Raw genomic sequence first — 22956 nt, 5'->3', positions numbered from 1 at the left:
AAAGACAGCCTCGCCTAGCAAGGTGCCTGGACTTGGGAGATGTGGGACTCTGCCCCTGAAATGCCGTATAGGCCCTCTGATACACCTTGCATTAACTTCATCTACGGGTCACGTTAATCATCTGGAAGGACATGACCAAGTAGTTAACACAATGCTGCCCATGAGATATGAACCCATCAGATGAAATTGGAAAGACTCAGGTAATGAACGTGGTACTCATTACTAAATCTTCAAACAAAAGTCTTCGAACCTCTCCTCTAATAGCGCATCATCCCAACCCTTCAAACACATTATAGGGGGCGAATGCTCCCAACCCCCTCCCGTGCTTTCCATAGTTGCCAAATGCATTGCAGAGAAGCGTGTAAGCTTTATGTACATTGCTGCCGACCGTCAAGGTCTAATCGATTTGCTACGGAAGACTCTTATACGATTTTTACACTTTACTCGTTCCATCTACTACCAAGCCTTAAACCAGCGGACGGCCTGAAAGAAAGCCTCTTCCTTGGCAAACCGTTGTTCTGGCACACTGATGTTGGCGCGGGTGCCGAACCCTTGAAAGGCGCCGGAAAAGAGAGCAACTTGGTACGGGTGCGCAGTCTGATTCAGCATACTTTCAACCTCGAATCGACGGGTAGGCTCGAACAGAGTGTCAATCTCTGCTCAGGTGGAACTTGTAAGTATGCACACGAAACCGAGGAGGGGATGGAGGGAAAGGGGGACCAGTGGCTCGAGGCGCTGATCGTCACTCCCGATGGAGAACTCAAGGTTGCCAACAAAGCAATAAACTCTGATATGTTCTGGGCTATTCGAGGAGGCGAAGGCAGCACTTTTGGCGTGATTGTTCAGGCGACCTGGAAAGCCCATGTCACGGTGCCAATGGCAGGGTTCAATTGGTATATCAACTCTACTCTGAATGCTTCGGACTTGGACCAGGGGACGTACCCCACCAGTGAGGCTCTTCGATACCTGCTGGGCCATGCGAAAGATCTTCAAGAGAAGGGTATCAGTGCGACTTTCTACACCTTCCCTACCAACATTAGGTGCTTTGCTATTCACCCAGGATCGCCAGCGGGTATCACCAAGGCCAACGAAATTTGGGGCCCGATACTGTCGAATGTCTCCAGTCTCCCAGGAATCACGCCGTTCCAAACCCGAGCATTCGAGTTCTCTAGCTACAGGGAGTTCTTCGAAGCACATATGGAACACTCGTTCCTCAACCGACAACAGCCGACCATCGTTACGACCGCGGCACCATTCCTTACGACAGCCGCCTTCTGAGCCATGAACATCTAAGCGATCCAAACTTAACGCAGGCATTGGCTGAGACGGGCGGCAGCATCGGTGTGCAGATAATGTCGCCTGGTGACCGTGTCGGTAACGGGAGTGCGGTATCGGCAAACCCAGGATGGAGGAAAGCAGCAGCGCTCGTCATCGCAAACAAGACCAACACTACGAGTGCTGCTGGCTTGAGACGACTGGCTCCCGACATGGGCACGTATATCAACGAGGCCAGTGTCACTGAGCCTAACTGGTCGTCCTCCTTCTGGGGTACCAACTATCCGCGCTTGTCGGAACTGAAGCGAAAGTATGACCCCGACATGCTGTTTTGGATCAGCCCCGGCATCAACGCGGATTACATGCACGTTGTCGATGGCCGAGCATGTATGGTCGACTCGATTCCTCCGACACCAAGCGAATATGCACCTTTGACAGATCGGCGTTTCTCTGCGAATCTGACCACAGATCGCGATTTTCTGTTCGGGCATCAGGAGCTGACAGGATCGAATTTTCCTGCTCCTGGAACAGAGCTCGGACTGCCTGCCGTGCCTTAGACCGGCTCAGTAGCTCCTTGTGTCTGCAGTTTGTAGAAGTATGTGAAGAGGATCTCGCAAAGGGCAAAGCCTTACGAGTTGTCGTCGTCTAGAAGTTTACAGTGATTATGATCCGCAGATGTGCGCCGATCCAGCTCATCAAGTACGATGTTATCCCGTTCTCAGCCCTCCTTCCACCTTTGTTCTTCGAAGTTTGCCTAAACTTCAGGCATCCAAGTAGCAACGGTTTGGAAATGCATGTTCTAGGTTTGTTTCCGGAAGCAGCAATAAGCGTCTAGCTTGGAACTTCTCGCTCCACTTCTAATGAATGCAGAAAGCACACAATCGACGAAGCACACGGAGTTGGTAGAGAAGCCGACTCCGACATCTTAGGAACCACGTCTTGAGGTGAGACTGCGAGAGAGACACAGCAAGCACGAGATGCAGGGATATCTCGACAATCATTAGATGTTACGGTCACATTAATCCAGGCTATGGCGTCACATTGGGAAAACATACGATTTGGATGGAATTGTTGGTAATAAGTGATCAGTCGGTCGAGCTTTTGGTGTGGGAAACTGTGGTGTTTGACGGAGAAAAAGGGCCGGCCACAGCTGCAGTTTTTTGGCACCAAGCTGTGCTCGAACCCGTCGCCTGGTGCCTTCTGCCGTATCCCAGAGGTGCAGGCAGCAGGCTGGACGTTGCTGACTAAGCGAGTCCGCTCGCAGAGGAATGCCTATGGGCCCATGCGTTTAGCCCCGCTCTGGCTCACGCCGACCTGCAATTTTCCCCATTGTGCACGCTGAAATTTTCCATTGAACCAGACGACAAAATCCAAAACGCGCAACTCGCAATCTCGCCGACGCAACACCCAACTCGTGTCGGCAGCACTCCCTCCACCATCAACGTCCATCGCCCAATAGCATCACACCCTTTCTGCACCCCCTTCAATCGTCCCCCTTTCTCTCCTTTCGTTGGACTGTATTGAAGAGCACGGCAAGACAGATCTCTGCCGATCGCAGGGCTCACCGTCGTCCCTCGGCGGGTGACTCAACACCTTGCCTTGCCTGGCCTTGTCTCGCCTCGCCTCACACGCTCTCTTCTCAGCCCCTGGCCTCATCCCTCCGGCCCGGGCGCTCGTCTAGATCCAACTCGCGGAGCCAGCTACTGTCTGCCTCTACGTGGCCAAGGAGCTCACAGAGCACTCCGTTCACCATGTCGTCCATGGTCAGGAACCCCCGTAAGACGCCTGCCGCCAAACCCAAGGTCACACGCCCCAACCCTGCTCGAGCAATCAACGACCGAGATCACCGGCGCAAGCAGATTGCCGAGTACAATGCTAGCAGGGCCTCTTCTTCTGCCGGCTCCCCGCCTCCCGTCAACGCCCGTTCCCAGTGTCCCAACCCAAAGTGTTCGGCACCCAACCTTGTCGACGGAACTTGCCAGTCTTGCGGTGCCGTCGTTGACGACAGCAATATCGTCGCCGACGTTCAGTTCGGTGAGGCTTCCAACGGCCAAGCCATCGCTTTTGGTGTCACTGTTGGACATGACCAGGCGGGCCCCCGCCTGGGTGGCCCTGGCTTTGGGCCTCGCCGAGCTGCAGGTGGTGGTGAGGGCGAGAACCGCATCAAATCCATTCTCGAAGGTCGCGACCTGATAATCGGTCTGCTCAACCGCCTTGACCTGGGCCAGGTCGAAGGCCAGCTGTACCTCTCCGCCTTCAACAAGTTCAAGGAAGTCCTCGGTCGAAACTTCTGTCAAGGGCGAAGTGTCGCGAGGGTTGCCAGTGTCTGTGTGTATTGGGCCATTCGCAAAGAGCGCAACACCCCGGTCATGCTCATCGATATCGCCGACGTCGTTAAGATGGACGTGTTTCTGCTTGGCCGGACCTTCAAGAAGATGCTCCACATGCTCTACGGCGGCGACGAGGCCAATTACCCCTTCGAGCCTATGGTCCCTGAGGACATCATCCGGCGTCTTGCCAGCCGCCTCGAGTTCTACAACGACACCGAGACCATTCAGGCGGCTGCTGTGCGGATCGTTCAGAGAATGGATCGCGACTGGATGATGCTCGGCCGAAAGCCCGCCGGTATCTGTGGATCAGCCCTCATCCTCGCTGCCAGGATGTTCAACTATCGTCGAACCCCGCTCGAGGTTTCCTTTGTCGCCAAGGTCACCACAGCTACCCTAAAGCTCCGTCTGGATGAGTTTGCCCGACTCGAGGCCGCGCAGATGCGCATCAGTGACTTCATGAAGGGAGAGTTCCCCGGCCAACAAAAGTCTCATGACCCCCCAGCCTTCTATCGACAAACCAAAGAATATCAAGAGGAGATGAAGAAGAAGAACAAACCTGGCCGCAAGCGCAAGCGACCGGTCATTGATCAAGAGACCGGCGAACCCCTTCCGTCTGACAAGAGGCAGCGGGAAGACGGCCAGCCAGATTCGGAGTCCAACTCCCAAGGCGACGCTACGCCACCCGAGCAGTCGAGGACGGACGCGGATGGATTCGCTATCCCTGCATTGCCACAACGACGTGCCAGCCCCTCAGGTGAAGGTACACAACGCGTCACCGAAGATGACATCAGCGAGGCCGTACCTACAGACGAACAGGATGAAGTGGAGGCGCTTGCATCCAAGTATGGTGATGTTCCTCTGCCCGGACTGAGCACCGGTGATGGTGAGCCAGGCCCTTCCGGGTCACAGAACACAGCTGTGGCTCCTGGAGCCAAGACTCACCGAAGCCGCTTGCAAGGAAGCGCCCTGCGGAATCCTGCCCTTTTTCACGATAGCGAGGAGTGGACCGAGGACGAGAACAAGATGGCCGAGGAAATGCTCAGCAACATAAAGGACATCAACTCCAAGGTCTGGGTCGCTGCGGCGGACTTGGCTGGGCTGCGCACTCAAGAGCTGATGGACGAGCTCGAATGCATGCGACCGGCCAATTACCAGAAAAACGAGCTGCTCGATGCGCCCGAAGTCACGGAGGACGAATTCGCCGACGACCCGGAAGTGCTCAACTGCCTGCTGAACGAGGACGAGCGCAAGATCAAGGAGCAGCTGTGGCTCAACGAGAACAAAGATTGGCTGCGCCTCCAGCAGGAGAAGGAATTCAAAAAGAAGATGGCGCCGGTCAAGAAGCCGCGCAAGCCAAACACGCGGAAGCCACGTATCGGGGAGGGTCAAGCAACACCGGCGAGCTCGGCTGAGGAGGCCGCCCAGGAAACGGCCAACCGTCGCGGTATCTCGACCAAGATCAACTACGCTGCCCTTACAAACATGGACCGAAAGGGCCCGGGGTCGTTGATTGGCAGCGAGATCGCAAGCCAGCTGACCAGCCGCACTGGCAGTGCCGAGCTTTCTGATTCGGACAGCGACGAGGACGACTTCGGTCTTGGCGACGACGACCAGGGCAACGAGAATGAGGAGGGTGAGCAGTACGATGCCGAGGACTTCGGGGACGATGACTAGTGATCATCGAACTCGCGGGGAAAGGTGGAGGCTTTTGACACATGAGTTTGAGTTCATGCGCCACGTGAGGCACGGACAACAAAGCAGTCTATTCTCGAGAATACGTACCAGTCAGCAAGATACCAATAGGAGTCTGCCACTGCACACCGCATGTGAGCAGATTCGGTAGAAGTAGGAAATTCTGTATGATTAAACAGCGCGCACGTGCAGGGCAAGTTGGACAAAATCCAAGCTGACCAAATCCTGACCGTGTGCGTATTGCCTTGTCATCTCGTAATGGTTGGCTAAGTAATAGATGATCACGGCAACGCTCGGTCCTGGGCAGGTTGGACTTGGACGAAGAAAGCTGCGGGACATGCCGGAGGCGCATCCAGAAGTAATTTACCCCATGGGGACTACGGGGCCCCTCGATGAGTTGGATCCTAAGGTTTCGGCTAGCATCAGACCTCGTGCTGCTTGGATGCCCATTGGATCCGAGGTGAGGGATGATCGAGCGCCAGCAATCGAGGTCACGATGCTGCAAGTGTTGACCAAGGATGTGGGATGCTGCGGATCGCGTGCTTATTCAGCGCGCATCCATGCCAGCCATGCCAGTGGCCGCAGCGACGATCAGCAATGCTAAGCTCCGCTCAGGTACACAAGCTCGCCACCAGGGAAAGCTTGGGCAAGTCGCAGGCTGCACGCTGTAGGAGAGGAGGATGTTCCTCGTGTGCGCCTGCGAACCGTGGTAGACACTATTTCGGTCACCGCATATGGAAGGAATAACCACGAGGATTGGGACTGAGTTGGAGCTATCACGGCGTACGGACGACGATGTAACCGTGTCCTGCTGCAGCAATGCGCCGACCTCGTGCCGACGCGATGCTTGGACACACTCGGGTTGCCCGGTGGCCCCATCCCTGGACCTACAGCAGCGACTGACACTCTGGTCGGCTCTGGTTGGATGACGACTCTAACTCTTATCTCTGGAACAGGCCAGAAGATGGAAAAAGAAATCCGGCCGAGTCAGGGCAAGAGATCTTCATGGAGATAAAGGATTCATTCAGAAATGGTCGTCGTCTCGAGTTCGGACAAACACGGGACCAGCTCTTGTGCTGTCTCGTTGCGTACGGTCAGCGGCCAAAACATCATGAGAGAAGGGAAGTCGGCCGGGTGGGTCGGTACTTGAAGAAACAAGCCTCGGGAGCAGGGGTTACGCGGGTAGGGTCAGGCCAAGGGTGGATTCTATTACGGGAGGCTTTCATTTCCATGGCGGCGCCCATTTTATTTCCGGATTGCCATTACACACCAAATGACTCGTGGTGCCAAGTCGCTCACCGCAGAGCCGCATGCGCCTCCCGACGTCACCCTAGCCCCTGGTACCAGTCAGCTAACTCTTTCATAAGAGTTTTCCTTCCGGCCCACCGTGTTACGAGCGAATATCCACCTCACGACTCCAAATTGACCTGCTGGTACCTGACTAAATTCCCAGATTCTCGCCGTTGCAACACGGGAGAAGCCGGCGCACAACAGCCCAGCAAGCCCGGCGCACAACCTGCTCCCACGCACAATTTTGCACGGCCGCTTGCCATTGCCCAATGCGACTGGCTCGTGCCCTTGCATAACTCACAAGCCAAGTTGCTCTGACAAGATCTTAGATCTAAAGTTTTCGTACCAATCTGTGCTTATCTCCCCCACGCGGGGCGCTCCTGGTCCTTGTCCTGGGGCCTGGTCCTGCTTGGTCCGGGCTGTCAGGGTCCAACATGGCCAGAATGGCGAGACCACACGCCCCAGCAGCGACCTGCTCTCACCTTCCGAGGGGCGCGATCGTCTCTCCCCATGTGCGTCATGCACGCCAGCTGACCCCATCTGGGCCGCAATTGGGCTAGGAACGCTCGCTCAGTCTAGCAGCACGAGTCGGTTGCGCCTCGGCGTCTCTTCGCTTGTCGGCTTTTTTCCCCCAACACGCTACGCGCTACCTAGTGAAGGTATTGCCGGGCTGTCAAAGCTGGTAGTGCCAGTACACACAGTACGGATGCTGCAAGATCATGTGGTCATTTCGACGGTCCTTGGCTCGGAATTAACCATGGACACACATGCTGGAGTACTGTTCCTGGAGGACCGGTCCAGTCCGGTCCAGCCATGCCCTGTCATCCAGCCAGCAAGCGCGACCGGGCATGGCATGGCATGGCAGGACAGGAAGGACAGGACCGGGGCGTGAGAGGCGGATGAACGCTGACGAGTCCGTTGTACATCCTATTCGGGCCCTGACCGTTGATCGGTCGACTCGGTCTCGTCTCATGATAGATAAGCTTGACCCTCATTCATATTTAGTCTTGACTGCTCCCTCGAGCACTTTTGCCACCGCTTTTCTCCCTTTCCTCTCTCATCTCTGTCACTTGGGCAAGACTCAACAAGGCCAGTCCTCACCACCCTTGAACTCCGGCCCGGAGCCTCAACGCCGACAAAAGGACGTCATCGCCACGTCCTCCCCGTGACCGCTTTAAAAATCAACCTGGGTGGTTCGATTTCACACGACAAGACAACACCTGACCTGCGAATTTGCTTTCGTCGTTCAGGTCTCGTGTGTACTTATCATTACCGACTGGCCAGCTGTGCATCAACTACATAAGCTGCACAGTCCTACCACCCATATCCGGCCCCCGCCCCACAAGTAGTCGACAACATTCCCGACGACTCCACCCCACATCCCAAAATGGCCGACTACAACATCACCGCCGCCCAAGAAGTGGGCTCCACCGACAAGAAGGCCGAGAAGACCATCAGCGCCAGTGAGAGCCAACAGGGCTCCGGCTCTGGCATGTTTGGCCAAACAGAGGTCGGCGAGGTGACGGACTGGAACGACCTGGAGAAGCGCAAGGCCGCAGAGGGCCACGCAAAATTCAACCGACTGGGCTGGAAGCGCCTGACAGTCGTCCTTATCGTCGAGGCTATTGCTCTTGGTTCCCTGTCTATCCCTGCGGCTTTCGCGAGCCTGGGCATGGTCGCCGGTGTCATCCTCTGCGTCGGTCTCGGTTTCGTCGCCATCTACACCTCTTACGTCGTCGGCCAGGTCAAACTCGCGTTCCCGCACGTCACGCACTACGCCGACGCCGGACAGCTGCTCATGGGAAAATTCGGCTACGAGCTTGTCGGTGTCATGTTCGCGCTGCAGCTTATCTTCCTGGTCGGCTCGCACAGTCTGACGGGAGCCATCGCATTTGGAAACATCACAGACAACGGCGCTTGCTCCCTCGTGTTCGGCGTTGTGTCTGCCATCATCCTGTTTCTGCTGGCCCTTCCGCCCTCGTTTGCCGAGGTCGCGATCCTGGGATACATTGACTTTGTGTCGATCATCCTCGCCATCGGAATCACGATCATCGGAACCGGCGTCCAGCAGAGCCAGGGCCTGATTCCCGCATCTGACTGGTCGGCGTGGCCCAAGGAGGGCCTGACCTTCGTCGAAGCCTTCATCGCCCTCGGCAACATCGTCTTTGCCTACTCGTTCGCCGTCTGCCAGTTCTCCTTCATGGACGAGATGCACACGCCCAAGGACTTCGTCAAGTCCATCTGGTGGCTGGGCATGATCGAGATCGTCATCTACACCGTCACGGGCGCCCTGATCTACGTCTTCGTGGGCCAGTCCGTCGAGTCCCCCGCGCTCCTCTCGGCCGGCGACATGCTCTCCAAGATCGCATTCGGCATCGCGCTCCCCGTCATCTTCATCTCGGGCTCCATCAACGGCACGACGGTGGGACGGTACATCCACGCGCGCGTGTACAAGGACTCGGTCATCCGGTTCATCAACACCAAGATGGGCTGGATCACGTGGGCCGTCCTCATCGCCATCATCACCCTGATCGCGTGGATCATCGCCGAGGCCATCCCTTTCTTCAGCGACCTGCTGTCCATCTGCTCGTGCCTGTTCATCAGCGGCTTCACCTTCTACTTCCCCGCGTGGATGTGGTTCAAGCTCATCAGGAAGGGCAGCTGGCACTCCAAGGAGAACCTGCCCCTCGCCATCACCAACGGCATCATCTTCCTCATCGGTATGGTTATTCTGGTTGCTGGTACCTACGCCAGTGTTCAGGATATCGTAAGTTGTCTCCCTCCCAACACACATATATTGAGCTCTGGGGACCTGATGCTAACTTTTTGACCTGCAGATCAACCAATACCACGAGGGAGCTGTGCGAGGCGCGTTCACATGTAGCCCGCTGGCTTAGGTGGAGATGACAAAACCCACGAAGGCCCGCGGCACCCGCGAGGCTTTGGCTTTCGTCGATATCAACCCCATGCTATGGCCTGTTGCTATTCGACGTTACCAATATGGGGGTCATTAAATGTATATACAATGAGATGAATGAATTAAACGAACATTAAAATACTTGGAAGTCTCTTTAGTGCATGTGCTTTACGTTCTGCAATTAGTCGACACGATTGCGTGTGCCCACTCGGCAGGTCAAGTGTACGTCCGTTCTCCGTTCTCACTCATCACCAGGATCCGCCGATTGTCTCTACCTCTAGCAGGGGACAACCCCTCCCCTCCCCACGGAAGCCCTTGATTCCGGAGCCATTAGGCCTGGTCATCCAGCCTGGCCAATTAGCCTGGCCATCCAGCCTTGCCAACTCGCCTTGCCTCACAGCCACCGATTCACATCGAGCCTCAACTGCAAGACCCTAGGTCCTCGCAAAACTTACTAGACACTTTGTAGTCTCCTTTCATAGAGTATCCTTTTCTCACTTTTCTCTCTATTCCCGTCTTTATTCTGGCTGGGAAAAGTTAATGGAATAAGGATTCCCTCCAGGCATTACAACTTTATGCAAAAGAATGCAAGCGTGAGACAAGAGCCCAGAGCCCAGAGCGAGTTGATTGTGTTATTGGTTGGTCTTTTAGCAGTGTGTGCATCCGTCACAATTTCCTGAAATTTGTCTGTGGCAATCAAAGAGACCCTTCAGCAAGCCTCTGTCACCTCAGGCGGTGTTTTGACAGCATTTATAACTTGAAGTGATGGCTGATACACCTTCCACCGGATAAAGACATCTCGTGGCGAATAAACGTGAACTCTGGACTTCAGGCCACTTCAGGCCACGATGTTACCGTGTTGTGAATTCTCTGTGGATTTCAGCATTGTGTTACTGACGTACCTTGGAAACGGAAATCCACAGTAAGTTTGAAAATCCTGAACCACTCCAGCCTGCCGTTTGAGCTGTATCAAGGGAGACACGTGCCAACTTGAAACCTCTGCCACCAGTTGTCCCAGGCAGGGGCTCTCTTAAGAGACCAGGAGAGATTATCTAGGTGCACTAACCTGACTATGCTCTTTATCTTCCCTATTTTCCCATGAGCGACTGTCTCGCAGCCTCAGGCACAAGCAGAACCTGGAGCCTGGACATCAACATCTAAATTGTATCCACGGCCGTTAACCCGTGGTCGACAACTCTTACCCAGCAACATCTCTTTTCACGAATCTGCGTACGACTGTTTTACGACTTGCATCCGCCTCAACGACAGCATGGCCTCTACTCACGGTCCCGGGAGCCTCGATCGCCTGCCAGATGAGCTCCTCCTTGACATCATAGAGCAGCCGTGTCTGTCTGTTCGCGATCTCGTCTCGCTGGCACGTACTAGCCGCCGCAACCACCGTGTTGCCATCTCTGCTGCATACGAATCACACGTTAGGGATGAGTGTGGATTGGCTAGTGAGTATTCTTCAACAAGCTCATTGATAAATTACCACATCAGCGGGCTTTTTTCAGTCAAAGCTAACAATTTGGCCTCAAGTCTACTGGGCTATCCGACATGGACAATACGGAACACTCGAACGGCTTATTGACAATGGCGTCGATGTGGACATGCTAGATGATGAGGAAGGTAAACCCGTCAGCATCGAAAATACCTTCTTTGACAAATGTCCCAATCATTATTACTGGCCAAATGTTGTCCAGTCTTACGGAGCTCGTTACTCACCGCTTGCACTGGCCGCATACTGCGGACAGGACTCTATGGTGGAACTCCTGCTGGACAACGGAGCAGATACCGAGCTGGATTCAGCACACCTGTGCGACTGCTGCAACTTGCTGGTCCGCTGCGCCGCGAGCCTCCCCGACCGCCCGGAGTTCTGGGAGGACAGCGACAGGGGCGAAGGCGGAGGCTACCCCGCGTGGGAAGAGTATACACACGACTCATGGTGGACACCGCTGCACTACGCGATATGCCAGAAGCACGTCTCGACCGCAAAGCTGCTGCTTGAGCGAGGTGCCAGTGCTGGCTACGTAGGGTGCTCAAAGGTGAGCGCCCTCCACGTCGCGACACGGCGGGGGGTGCGAGAGGTGATCGACTACCTGCTGGAGAAGAACCTTGTCGACATCGACTCTCAGAGTAAGGACGGTGTCACAGCTCTGCACCTGGCCTATATTGGTGGCAACTACGATCTGGTGGACAACTTCCTGGAAGGACACGGCGCAGACATCAACCTGGTGTACACTGGTGAGACGGGCCCGTGGAACATCTTCGCAATGGCGTGTGCAGATGGACATTTCGACCGCGCTTTGCAGTACCTGCGGAAGGGCGCTGACCCGAGCTTTGTGATCAAGGGGGAGGACGACCAGGGCGCATGGACGGTGATGAGGTTCATCTACGGGTCCCCAAACAACGAATGCCCGAGCCCGCTTCGTGATGATGATGTAAGGATCGAGCTGGAGCAGGAGATTATCGCCGGTGACAGGGAGGAAACACCTTCAGACACGTGAGGGGGATGCATCTCGGGGTACTGTTGCGGAGCACTCGAGCCCGCTGTCTGTACTCCCTCGACTTTTCTGCGGGCATCATCGTAAAGATTGATGCGCTGGCGGATGACTTTGGTTAAGATGTCTCTTCAGAATACCAGAGCATCTATGTTGTGGCAAGATCATCCATCCCGCACGCCCGTAGCCTGTCGGGCTGGGGAACACTTGGAGGGGTACAAAAAAAAAAGAGAAAGTAGTTGTTGACCGGCGCTCTCATAGTGGAGCGCAGAGTGCTAGGAGTTTGCCTGAACTAGTCACGATATGAGTACATCTCGTCCCGCAGTCCACGTAGGCGCGGTGTAGAGTAGTGCCCTGCCAAGCCGGCCGCCCCCCCTAACCGGCCACGTCATCATGCCCACTTTCCTCCACCCCCTTAAATAACAATTAATCGCCACATTTTAAAGGATTTTTTTAATAATATAAAACTTTCAATATAGCATTATTAATTAATAAAGAAATACTTATAATAGCTGCCTTAAAGAAAATTATAACAAAGAAGCTTAATTAGCATTAAGCCATTAAAAAGTATAAGATTAAATGAAATATATTTAATAACCATTAATATAGTGTTAAACCTTGCTAAAAAGCTTATTAATTTAAACAAAAGCTATTGTTAAAGATAAAGGAGTTAATTATGCTTTAAATTCTTATAAAAAAGTTTATTAATTATCCTTTTATAAAGGTTATAATTTATAACTTTATATAATCTTTATGCAACCTTTTTAATATTAAGGTTATTATTATAAAGAATTAAATATATTATTTTTTTTTAAAAAAAATTACTTTTAATTTTATATAAAGATTAAGGTTTCCTTAGCTTTTTAATAAGTAATTAATATTAAAAAGGAAGCTATATAAGGCTTTTTTAATAATTTTATTATTATTAAAAATACATTTAGCATTAAGATATTAAATATTATTAATATAAATAAAATAAGCATTTTTAAATATAAAATATATTATTATAAGGTACTTAAAATATTTAAATCTTTAATAATAAATATATTAAAGGTAAAATCTTTAAGTTAAACCTTTATTTTTATGGTTATTATTATTAAGAGCTAGTAGTTAACTTTTAAAATAAGTTTAAAGAAAAATTTACTTTAAAAGCAGTAATTTCTTAATAAAATACTTAATTATTATTATATTTATAATAAAGATTTTTTATTAATAATTAATAAAGGTATTTCTTCTTAAAATTAATATTAAAATAATATATAAATAATAGCTTTTAATATATAATAAGTTTTTAATATATATAAAAGTATTTATATTTATAAAGGCTTAAAAACGCATATTTTCTTTTCTTATCGCTATATATATTATATTTTTCATAGTTATATAATAAGGGATTATTTTTATTATTAAAGGAGGTTTATTAATAAGAAACTGCTTATATTATATTCTTATTTAAGATATCTTTTATTAATAAAAGACTTATAATTAAGCATTATTAAAAGGCATTATAAAAAACTTTTATAAAAAGGAATATTTAAGGCAGCTTTTTATATATGAGAATGATGCCTTTTAACCCTAATTATATATTAAATAAGTTGGTTATAAAAAAAGCTAAAGAAAAAGTTATTTAATTAGCTTAAAGATTATTAATGCCCTTAAAGCTAATGATAATAATTATTAAAACGCTGTAAAAAGTATTAAATTTCTTTATAATGCATAATAACCTCTTTAAAAAAAGCATTAAGATATAATGAAACTTTTAAGTTTTATTAAGGAAGATGGATAAGTAGCTAAATAATGCATTAAGCAAAATTGTTACTTTTAAAAAGGAAAATAAATGCTGTGAGTGTGTGTATAACTGGGCCCCATTGACTGCTGGCATTCACTGAGGCTCTGGGCTCCACACCCCTCAGGTATAAAACCCCTTGCCTACAGTTTCCACCAACCCTCTTCCTTACATAGAAGGTAGCGCCGTCTTGCTTTGAATTGACGTATTGAGGACAGCTGCCTTGTCTTTGTATCCCCTCTCGTGACAAATGCTTAAATATCTTTAATTAAGAGCTATAGCCTTAAAAAAAGCAATGCATTTAAAGGGACCTTAATTAGGCATTTATTAATATATAAAGAATATTAAGTGGCAGTAAAGGTTAATTTTAAGGGCGGTAATAATTACTTAATAACTATAATGTAAATCCTTAAGAAATAAGCTATATTATTAATACATATTTTAAAGAAGAATTGCAGCATTAGTTTATAATTTAAATTAAAGCTATATAGCTAAAATTAAGTATATAGTTATTAATCTTTATTGTTGCGTTAAGAGCGATGAAGTGGCCGGTTAGGGGGGGCGGCCGGCTTGGCAAGGCACTACTCTAACGTCCCCAGCCCAGATTCCGGCCAGTCGTTTTCTAGTGCACTGGCACTATAAGATACCCACTTTTCAATCTTTTATAATAAATTTGAATTAAATCTTACAACCCTAACCCTAGATTTAGAGTAAAGGGAATTAAATATATTTTTACATTAAAATAAATTTAAAAATATAGCTTTAATTTAATAAATTTAAAATAATTTTTAAACTTAAATTATTAAAAATATTAAGATTTAAATATATAATATAAGGAATTTTTAATGGTTTATATTTTTTAATTTTATATTTACTCTTTTAATAAAATAATTATAATTAAATTTTATTATAAATATTAAATATTTTATTATAAAATATATAAATTATTTTATATATTTAAAATTTTTATAAGAAAATATTAATAAGTTTATATTTTCCTTATATAAAATTTTTATAAAAGAAATTAAAAAAGATTATATTTTAAAGTATTTTTATAAATATAAGATTTTTAATATAATGCTTTTTAATATTATATTATATATTAATTTATAAATAAACTTTTAAAGAAATAAAAATTATAAGGTTCTTATATAAAATATTAAAGATTCTTAACATTTTTAATATAATACTTTTAAGAATTATTTTAAAAATGATGTAATTATAATAAAGTTTTTTTAATTTATACATTATAATTTCCCTTTAAAATCCTATATTTTAAACTTACGGTTAGGGTTATGGGATTTAATTTGGATCTATTATAAAAGGTTGAAAAGTGTGAGTTTGTGTGGGAAGGGCGGCCGGAATCGGGGGGCGGCCGGAATCTGGGCCGGGGACGTTACTTTCAGAGTAGTGGTTAATTTCACCACCGTCGGAATCAGGACAGTTTCCGTCTTAGACAATCAAGGTCAAAACAAGGAAAAATTGCCTATCTAGTGAACGAGCTCAGTTATGTGATAGGATTTAGTGACGGTAAAGTTGTGGTCTATAAACATTCTCGGGCTCACAGGACATGCAATACACTCCATCCACTTAAACTCATAGGATCCTGAGAGGGAACGTTTGAATGAACATTGCTGTTCGCACCTAGGACTTAGCGACAACTATACCCTGGGATATTGACAGTCCTAGCACAATTGATGCTAATTGGGTCACACTGACTTGGCTGTCCTGGTTCACATCCCTGCTGGATAAAATACTTTGTCAATTTCGAAGAAACAGGGTTTTGAGAGCGCCTTGCGAATTGTCGAGAATAACCTGCCTTCACAAAGTAGGGTTTGACCGAATCTATTGCCACCGGCATCGAGACTCGCGTTGGTGCAGGCTGTAGAAGTTTCAGATATGCTGGCTTATAGCCCTCTAAGAGTATGACGTTAGAGCGTTGCTGTAGATCTATCTTGTTAAGCTTACCGCAGAGTGGCCCCTCTCAAGCTCAAACCGTTGTGGACGGGACTGGCTCTGCGTACCCGCAAAAAGCTGAAGGCCTCCTCAGTCATGGGTCGGTTCGTGAATGTGCCCAAAGCACACTTACAGGTTCTGCTCAAGTAGCGCCCTGCCGGCACGGCGCGTTGCTGTCGTGCGCTCTCAGGAAACCCCATCTCGTCTGGTTGCGCTACGTGGTCTCGAGATACGCACCCGCCTTGCTATATTGATACCGACAGCTCCCCTGTCTGAGCTGGCTTGGAACCACAGGTGAATCTGTACCCCCTCTCTGCTTGTCTTCTTCATCTGTGCCGGGCATGATGATCTCCTGCCCTTGTCTATCAGACTACTTGTCATTGGGTCCGAAGTTTCTCCCAATTCAGCTGCCAGTTCCATTTTCATGGGATAAATTCAGAGATCCTATCCCGTCCTTGTCGGTGGTATGGCTCTCAGTCCCATCAGGGTTCCACCGATGGCGTATCGAAACGGTCGGAATCAAGATCAATCGCGCAATTTGGAGAGTAAAAAAGACCAGGATCATGTATTTTTTGAAACGCATGGATCGGCGAATCTCGTACACGCGGACTTGGGTTTCTGAGGCCATGGTAGTGATGGAACATCCGGAGCTGTTCAGGCGACCTGTCCCGATTGTTGTTCAAGAGTGGCGATACAGGTGACCCACTGCTGAAATCATACACCCCATTTTGGCCCTCCTGAAGCCAGTCTATGATCGGAGCGATTGCCTGTCGAACTGATGGCTGAATCGGAAAAGACGGTTTCGGCGGGAAAAGGAGCTGTGCGGTCCTCAGCACCCATTGCCACATGACAATCTGTCTGGTCTTGGACATGTGCTTGGTCTTCTCTTGGATCTTCAAGAAAGGCGAAATATTGGTGTTGCGCAGGACCTCGAAGTCCCTAATGATGTCTGTGTATCTGTCTGCGATGTGGAGCCGCGTTGATCAGTTCATTCTTGCCGGCGTCGGTAGCCAACATATCTATCACCAGGGTCCTCAGGTTCTCGCCAATTTCAAACAAAGCCCTTAAGAAGTTGCCATTGTATGGTTGGACGTGAATGCGTCGGAACGATTCGACATCATCTATGGCCGCTGCGCTGGGATCAGACCCCGGGCCAGTTAACACAGCAGGCCCAGCCCCCGAAGTTTGCGCGAGACGTCTCCGCCTGAACCGCGCTTGGTGAGCCTGCGATAGAGATTGTTCTCGGACTGATATTAATTTCCAATCTGTGAGATGGGAGGTGTGCGCCCGAAACTGGATCTTCTCCGGCAGTGGCATGGGAACAGGAGAATGCTCATCATCCGAGGAAACGCCACTGGCGGCGTGCCATAATCCATGTGTCGATAGCCAAAGATCGCAGTCTGGGCTGTGAAGAATATCAGAAAATGGATGGAATTGATCGAAATGCATATTTTATCAGCTTACCATGTTGTTCCAGTGTTCTGGGCCCAAGCAGAGGCTGATAGGACTGCGAAACACCGTGGGCAAGTGCGGGCACTGAATCTCTCCATGACGACGGACATGGATAGCTGGTCCCCCGGTACAACACAAAGAGACCAGTCCTTGGGCTTGATGATTCTGTTTGTCTTGCTTCGCATCACGAGCAACTTTCCGACTGCCACGTGTTCTGATCCTGGCTGGTTATAGAACATGACTCCGAGTAGCCTGGTGAAACCCTGGACAAAAATGAATGTATTTAGTACTTGGTGTGTGGAAGAGTGTATATCCAGGCGCATAGCTGACGGCTGTACTGACCTCCCAAGTATCACACAGCTGGAATGGAAGCAACGTCCTAATTCCGAGGACATTCTCAAAGACGATGCTGGGGAGGTCCACCCTCGACCCGGCGAGCAAAGTCTCCAGCTTGGCCAGAAGACCGTGCATGGATAGCAGGAGCTGGGTGTTCCTCTGCACCATGGCGATGATCTGTTTGCAGTGCTCGACAATTGTCTTGATCCATTGCTCCATGTGTTGTTTGAACGAGAAAAATCGGGTGATCTGGGCGCTGGTTGCTTTCTGGTACTCTTTTGCATATGCTCTTTGTTGCCTGTGTATTTTTTGGACCTTATAATACGTTGTAGATGATATGCCCTTAATGGTCCTTAGTATCTGGAGTTGTTCACTTTGCGTAAACTGAACTGTTTTGATGACCCGTTCCAGGTTTTCCGAGGCCAGCCTGGCGTCGATGAGGGATTTTCGAAATTCTGCAGAAGCCTTTGCAGTGGTATCCAACAGTTGTTTCAATTGTTTTGCATGGCCCTCACTCCGCGCTCCTTGATCCCGGAGGCTAGACCTATCACATATAGCAGATTAGCATTTTTCTTTCCAAAAAGAGACTTTACTGTGTGCGGCAGCCTTTGCTATACCACTCACCATTTGTGTATCGTGACGAGGGTATTGATCGCCAAGATCTCGCTCGTAAGAACAGCCCGAATCTCAGCGACCTCATGTCGGGCGATTGCAGACCAATGAAGGCGCTTCTTGAAGTTTCGCACCTTCAGGAGACCGCCGGCGGCGGCAACCCCGCTCGCGTAAGCGGCACCGTGTATCCCAAAGGTGTTGTCATAGCTCCTCATCTTGTCCTCGAACGCCCGCAGCGGGCCAAGGCAGTGCATCGCGATGGCGCGGATGCGCTCGATCTGGGACCGCTCCTCGGATAGCGTCGGCTGCAGCGTGAACACCTGGTTGCACACCTGGCCGAGGAAGTCGAGCTCAATCGCCAGCCGGCGAAAGTGCAGGGGCGCTTCGCGGTAGGACTTGACTTCGGCGAGGATGCGCTCGATGAGGCCCGCGACGGCGATGACGTCACCTACACTATTTTGGGCGAGTATTTCCGTTAACAAAGTCGCAGTATAATGCACATATGTGTCACAAGTGATCTTCATGTAGCAAAAACGACGTAATATACCTGTATCCAAACGACATCGTGGTCAGGTCGACGGTGACGGCTACCGGTAATTCATAAACCCAGGAAGAAATTGCACGATTTAAACAGAACCTCAGCGAAAAGTACGTTGTAGAATTAGTAGGAAGGTCAGCTCTTGGGCAGATGATCAGGCGAGAAGGATGCCGGCCCAATGGCTGACATTTAGGCAGTGCCTGTGCTGGTGGCCGTGCTCATGCATCCGCCTGCTCAAGTATATCGTGGCGCCCAATTGCGTCGGAGCCTGGCTGCACATTGACATAACAGGCATGGGTCTACAGTGACATTGCAAACGCGATCTTCGCTTCTATAAGTATATACATTGCGGTTGCAGTCAGAGCAGTTTCAGTTATCCTGTAGAATAATTATAGACTAATTTTCCAACCCTGCTAGATATGTTTACACATGGAGAATCTGCATGCAGGTAGAAAGTCGTATTCTGAATCTGTACGAAACATTCGGTATGAGTGTTGCCAAAATAGTACACTACATGTCGAGTACCGATTTAAATTCCCGAGGCAAGTCCCACGATTGCTTCAATAACGCATCACAAGTTCCTACTGGAAAAGCAGGGAAGTTAAGATTCAAAAAAAACACTGTATTCTATTCACTCTTTTTCAGTCAAGCCTGTTCGTCCGGACCGATCAGATTGAGACCGCAGTAATCTTCCGAGAGTGCTTCGTTGTTCCATGGTGCTAGGCAAATGCACATCAAAATCCTGTATCCCATATTTTATTTGAGGCGTGTCGAAGATCTCTGTCTACCTATGTATTTCACGCCTCGAGATACACTTAACACCTCTTGCTCCCATGTGGATGGCAAAAGCCGGATTGCTGGAAAATGTGAGATTGCCTCAAGTCCCCCCATACTTGGCCGAGCCTCCATCCATACGACGATTCCTGCTGAACGTCGTCGGTAGTGAGGCAATCATAGAAATAGCCGCAAGAGTCTCTCAGCGGACCGGACGTACACCGTTTTAAGTATTGGTACGGAGGGTTAACAACCTTCATACCATTTTCACATGTATATGGTAATGCATCGACGCACACCCTCCGGCCCGGTGCTCTGGCATCTTTGATGGGGCAAGATTCAGGGTACTTGCTGGTGGGCGGAATAGGCGAGTCCACGAGTCCGAAGTCCTCTAATTCACTAGTTGGTACGTTGTTGTTCCACTCCAACGCTGGTAGAGATGGGACTTGTGTTGCCTTGTTTTCTGGGGCGGCGAGTGTGGTCGTAGCATTGACGCCATGAGATGCATATCCTATCGACCCTGAAACGCAGCTGGAGTTCAGTCCTAGGCCCCATATGGCCCCGGCTGCGTCGTACCAGAGTCGGGTCACGTTGAGCGCATTTTCCAGCGTCCAATAGAGTCGACAGTCGGCCGCCTCGTATCTAAATTGCAACGGCGGTCCGCTGTCAGTGGCCGGTCGCACCTGGTCGCGGAGATTGAAGTTTGCAGTGATCAGAAACATTCCGCTGTCGCGTTGCTGCGTTTCATTGTTCAGCTCCGGGAAAGTTCCGTGCGGCACACGGCTGGAGCTGACTGCAATATCCTCGTCTAGGTACTGGGCCGAATAGGCCGAGGCTCCACGAGAACCGCTTGTTGCTTGCATGGGACCAGGTTCTGGGCGACCGCCGACCACGACAGTGCGAACACCAGCTTGATGGCTCATCATCTCAACGAAAATGGTACATGTAGAGGAGCAAGCCCCGTCGGTGAGCTAAGGACATGTCAGTCGTCTGCTGAGAATGGATAAATGGTACCCAGGGCGGAATGGTCAATATCAGCTTACTATTACCACATCCTGTGAAGCCCAAGGTGGCAGCGCACTGGAATTAAAATTGTCATCAAGATAGTGAATCGGGGCCCATTGCTGAAAGGCAGCCCAGTCAAACACTCGGTTGGCAAGATCGTATTGCTCGACAAGTGAAAAAGTGTCGCCGTTCTCCTCGCGCCTCGGGCCGAAGTATTCAGCCCATGATGTGAAGTTCTGTCTGGTCTGGGCATTGAGACGGTCGGTAATAACCCACTCATTGGCCGCGAGGTCGGACTTATCTTCATCATCCGCAGCTAGCTCAGTCCAGTACTCAGTGAGGCTTGTGCCGAGAACGTCTGCTAACTTATGGTTCCGTCGTTGACTTCCTGCAAAGGGATAATGTTGTGGAAAGAATTGACCAAAGGTCACGAATGCCAACTCAACAAGGCCACCGGTGTTGCCTTGAAGATCGATGACAATCTTGGCAGTGTTCTTCTTCTGAGCTGTGAGGATGAACTCCCCGACGGTATCAGAAAAATCACGAATATCCAAGCCAAATCCAACAAAACTGGGAATGCTGAGCACACCAACAGATACGTCATCGAAGATGTATCCCGTGACGGTGCCACCACCACGTCCATAAGTGAGTCCTGACTGAGCAACCGTTGGGTCTGCAGGAAAAGAGCCGTGGGTCTTGTTGGACCAGCTCGTGATGTTCTTAGCCCCCCCGTCAACCATGGTACTACCTGGGCACCTGTCGGTAGGCTCGATTTCCCATGCACACGGGAGAGGGACGTCGTCATAAGAAGCCGGGACTAGGCCCAGGACGAAGTAGTTGTAGTAGTCACCTCCTGTGGTGAGCGGACCCGTGAAATCCGGGTTGGTATAGAGTGCGGTCCAGAAAGCCGTAAAGTTAGTGCCATTTGCCATTGTGAACTCCAGGGAGTCGCCCGAGTAGAAAGGCGCATTCATGGAAAAGACGTCGTATATGTCGAGAATATCCTGCACAGGATTGTACATGATCTTGTTCCAGTCCCCGTGAGGCTCCAGACTTCCGTAGACATTGAGTGCCGCGAACCGGCCGAGAAAGTCGATAGCGTCTTCTCCATTTATCTGTGCAATCGGGGAGATGGGATATTGTAGTCGATTCTGAACATCGTACCGAAAGTAGACCTCGGGAATTTTGACACCATCGACAGACAGCGTCATGAGTGGAATGTTGCTGCCGAAGGAGAAGGCTGACAATGCGCCGCCCACGAGACTGACATGATCATCATGGAGACTTTGGACCAGATGTTGTATGTCGGCCTCGAAGGCATATTGATTTCGGTAGTAGCCGGATATGACGTTGGTCTTGATATTCTCGAGCTGATTTTCGAAGTCGACTGAGGGTTGTTGGTAGGTCGGCGGAGGATTCCGTAGATAAGACAAGGTGCTTTGAAATTGCATCGTGGTATTGTAGAAGTCGACGAAACGCAACGCTACGTCCTTGTTAAATGGGACGCTGACTAGGCACTCGAGCACGTCAACTGCATAGAAGAGATTATATCCTGTGATAAAATTGCTCATGTCAGCTTTGGTATCACCAACAAGGTCGAATGAAGAGTGTTCTACCGTCATTCACATAGTCAATGATGTCGCCACACATAGTGGGTCTCGGAGAGGTCGCATTCTCCTTTGTTGTTGACGAGTCCTCTCGCCGGCCATGAGACGGAGTCCGGCCGCCCAGGCAAATGTTGACCGACAAGAAGATCGCTGTAAGACTCGGGAGGAGCAGCATGTTGCTTCGTGACCAAAAGACCTATGAAAAGGACTTCTAAGAACTAGCACAACTTGAATACGATCGACAAGGAAGATTATGACTGGACACGGGATGAGAAAGAGGGCTTGCGTAGGAGTGAACGACTCTAATGTGGAGCGGTAACTATTATGTGGTGTGGAGCTATGGCGTAGCTAGGTATTTATGAATGCCTGAAGTCATATAGAAACGACATCAGAGGTGAGCTCTCAGTGCTGGTAGACTCTGAATCAGCGGCCTCAACATCCTGTCAACCCCACGAAGACTTATCAGCCGCATCTGTGTAAAAGGGGCAGATCCACATTCACCAGGAGCGACGCACAAGCCGAGTGCCTGCTGGTAGTAACATGAAGCACTGCCCTCGAAGAAGCCCGGCTACCATAGACACACCGGTCGGGAAGCCACCCTTGTTTGTACTTTACCATGAGCTCTCACGACTGGATGAATTTGTAGATCCCTTAGGTCGTGTAACAAAGCTTATTGAGTTGTTATGCGAACTATTTAGGGTGTGGTTGGTCCTCTGCCTATTTTGCGCAATTTTGCGTGAGTGGTGTGCTCGTGTCTATGTTAAGCAAAGTGTAGTAGCACCGCATGAGCAGCCTTGTCAAATAAGAATGCTGAAAAAACCTCGGTGAGCATCGCCCTCTGTCGGACAGAATGGAAATGAAACACGCGTATGCATCTTGCATATA

The 22956-nt window shown here is 49.6% G+C and overlaps 5 protein-coding genes across 5 annotated transcripts; 4 read left to right on the top strand and 1 right to left on the bottom strand.

Moving 5' to 3' along the window:
- Positions 1-702: 702 nt before the first annotated feature.
- Positions 703-1832, top strand: INS49_003596 (uncharacterized protein; the record flags this gene model as incomplete). The annotated part of the gene is made up of 2 exons (XM_043164390.1): positions 703-1123; positions 1228-1832. 2 exons carry the CDS (start codon positions 703-705, stop codon positions 1830-1832), a joined length of 1026 nt encoding a protein of 341 aa, XP_043019155.1.
- Positions 1833-3026: 1194 nt separating this feature from the next.
- Positions 3027-5279, top strand: INS49_003595 (uncharacterized protein; the record flags this gene model as incomplete). The annotated part of the gene is made up of 1 exon (XM_043164389.1): positions 3027-5279. The coding sequence occupies one exon, from the start codon at positions 3027-3029 to the stop codon at positions 5277-5279; it is 2253 nt and encodes a 750-aa protein (XP_043019154.1).
- A 2695-nt stretch (positions 5280-7974) lies between these two features.
- INS49_003594 (uncharacterized protein) lies at positions 7975-9484 on the top strand (the record flags this gene model as incomplete). The annotated part of the gene is made up of 2 exons (XM_043164388.1): positions 7975-9354; positions 9425-9484. The coding sequence occupies 2 exons, from the start codon at positions 7975-7977 to the stop codon at positions 9482-9484; spliced, it is 1440 nt and encodes a 479-aa protein (XP_043019153.1).
- Positions 9485-10774: 1290 nt separating this feature from the next.
- On the top strand, positions 10775-12011 carry INS49_003593 (uncharacterized protein; the record flags this gene model as incomplete). Its single annotated transcript, XM_043164387.1, has 2 exons — positions 10775-10961; positions 11044-12011. The coding sequence occupies 2 exons, from the start codon at positions 10775-10777 to the stop codon at positions 12009-12011; spliced, it is 1155 nt and encodes a 384-aa protein (XP_043019152.1).
- Positions 12012-16686: 4675 nt separating this feature from the next.
- On the bottom strand, positions 16687-22246 carry INS49_003592 (uncharacterized protein; the record flags this gene model as incomplete). Its single annotated transcript, XM_043164386.1, has 7 exons — positions 16687-17152; positions 17212-17462; positions 17542-18079; positions 18160-18595; positions 19722-20430; positions 20503-22016; positions 22081-22246. The coding sequence occupies 7 exons, from the start codon at positions 22244-22246 to the stop codon at positions 16687-16689; spliced, it is 4080 nt and encodes a 1359-aa protein (XP_043019151.1).
- Between the last annotated feature and the right edge of the window lie 710 nt (positions 22247-22956).

Source organism: Diaporthe citri (assembly GCF_014595645.1).
Source record: "Diaporthe citri strain NFHF-8-4 chromosome Unknown scaffold_10, whole genome shotgun sequence".
In the NCBI taxonomy this organism is placed as follows: Eukaryota; Fungi; Ascomycota; class Sordariomycetes; order Diaporthales; family Diaporthaceae; genus Diaporthe; species Diaporthe citri.
Note: the sequence above shows the minus strand (reverse complement) of the source record. Positions and strands in the feature narration are given on the sequence as shown.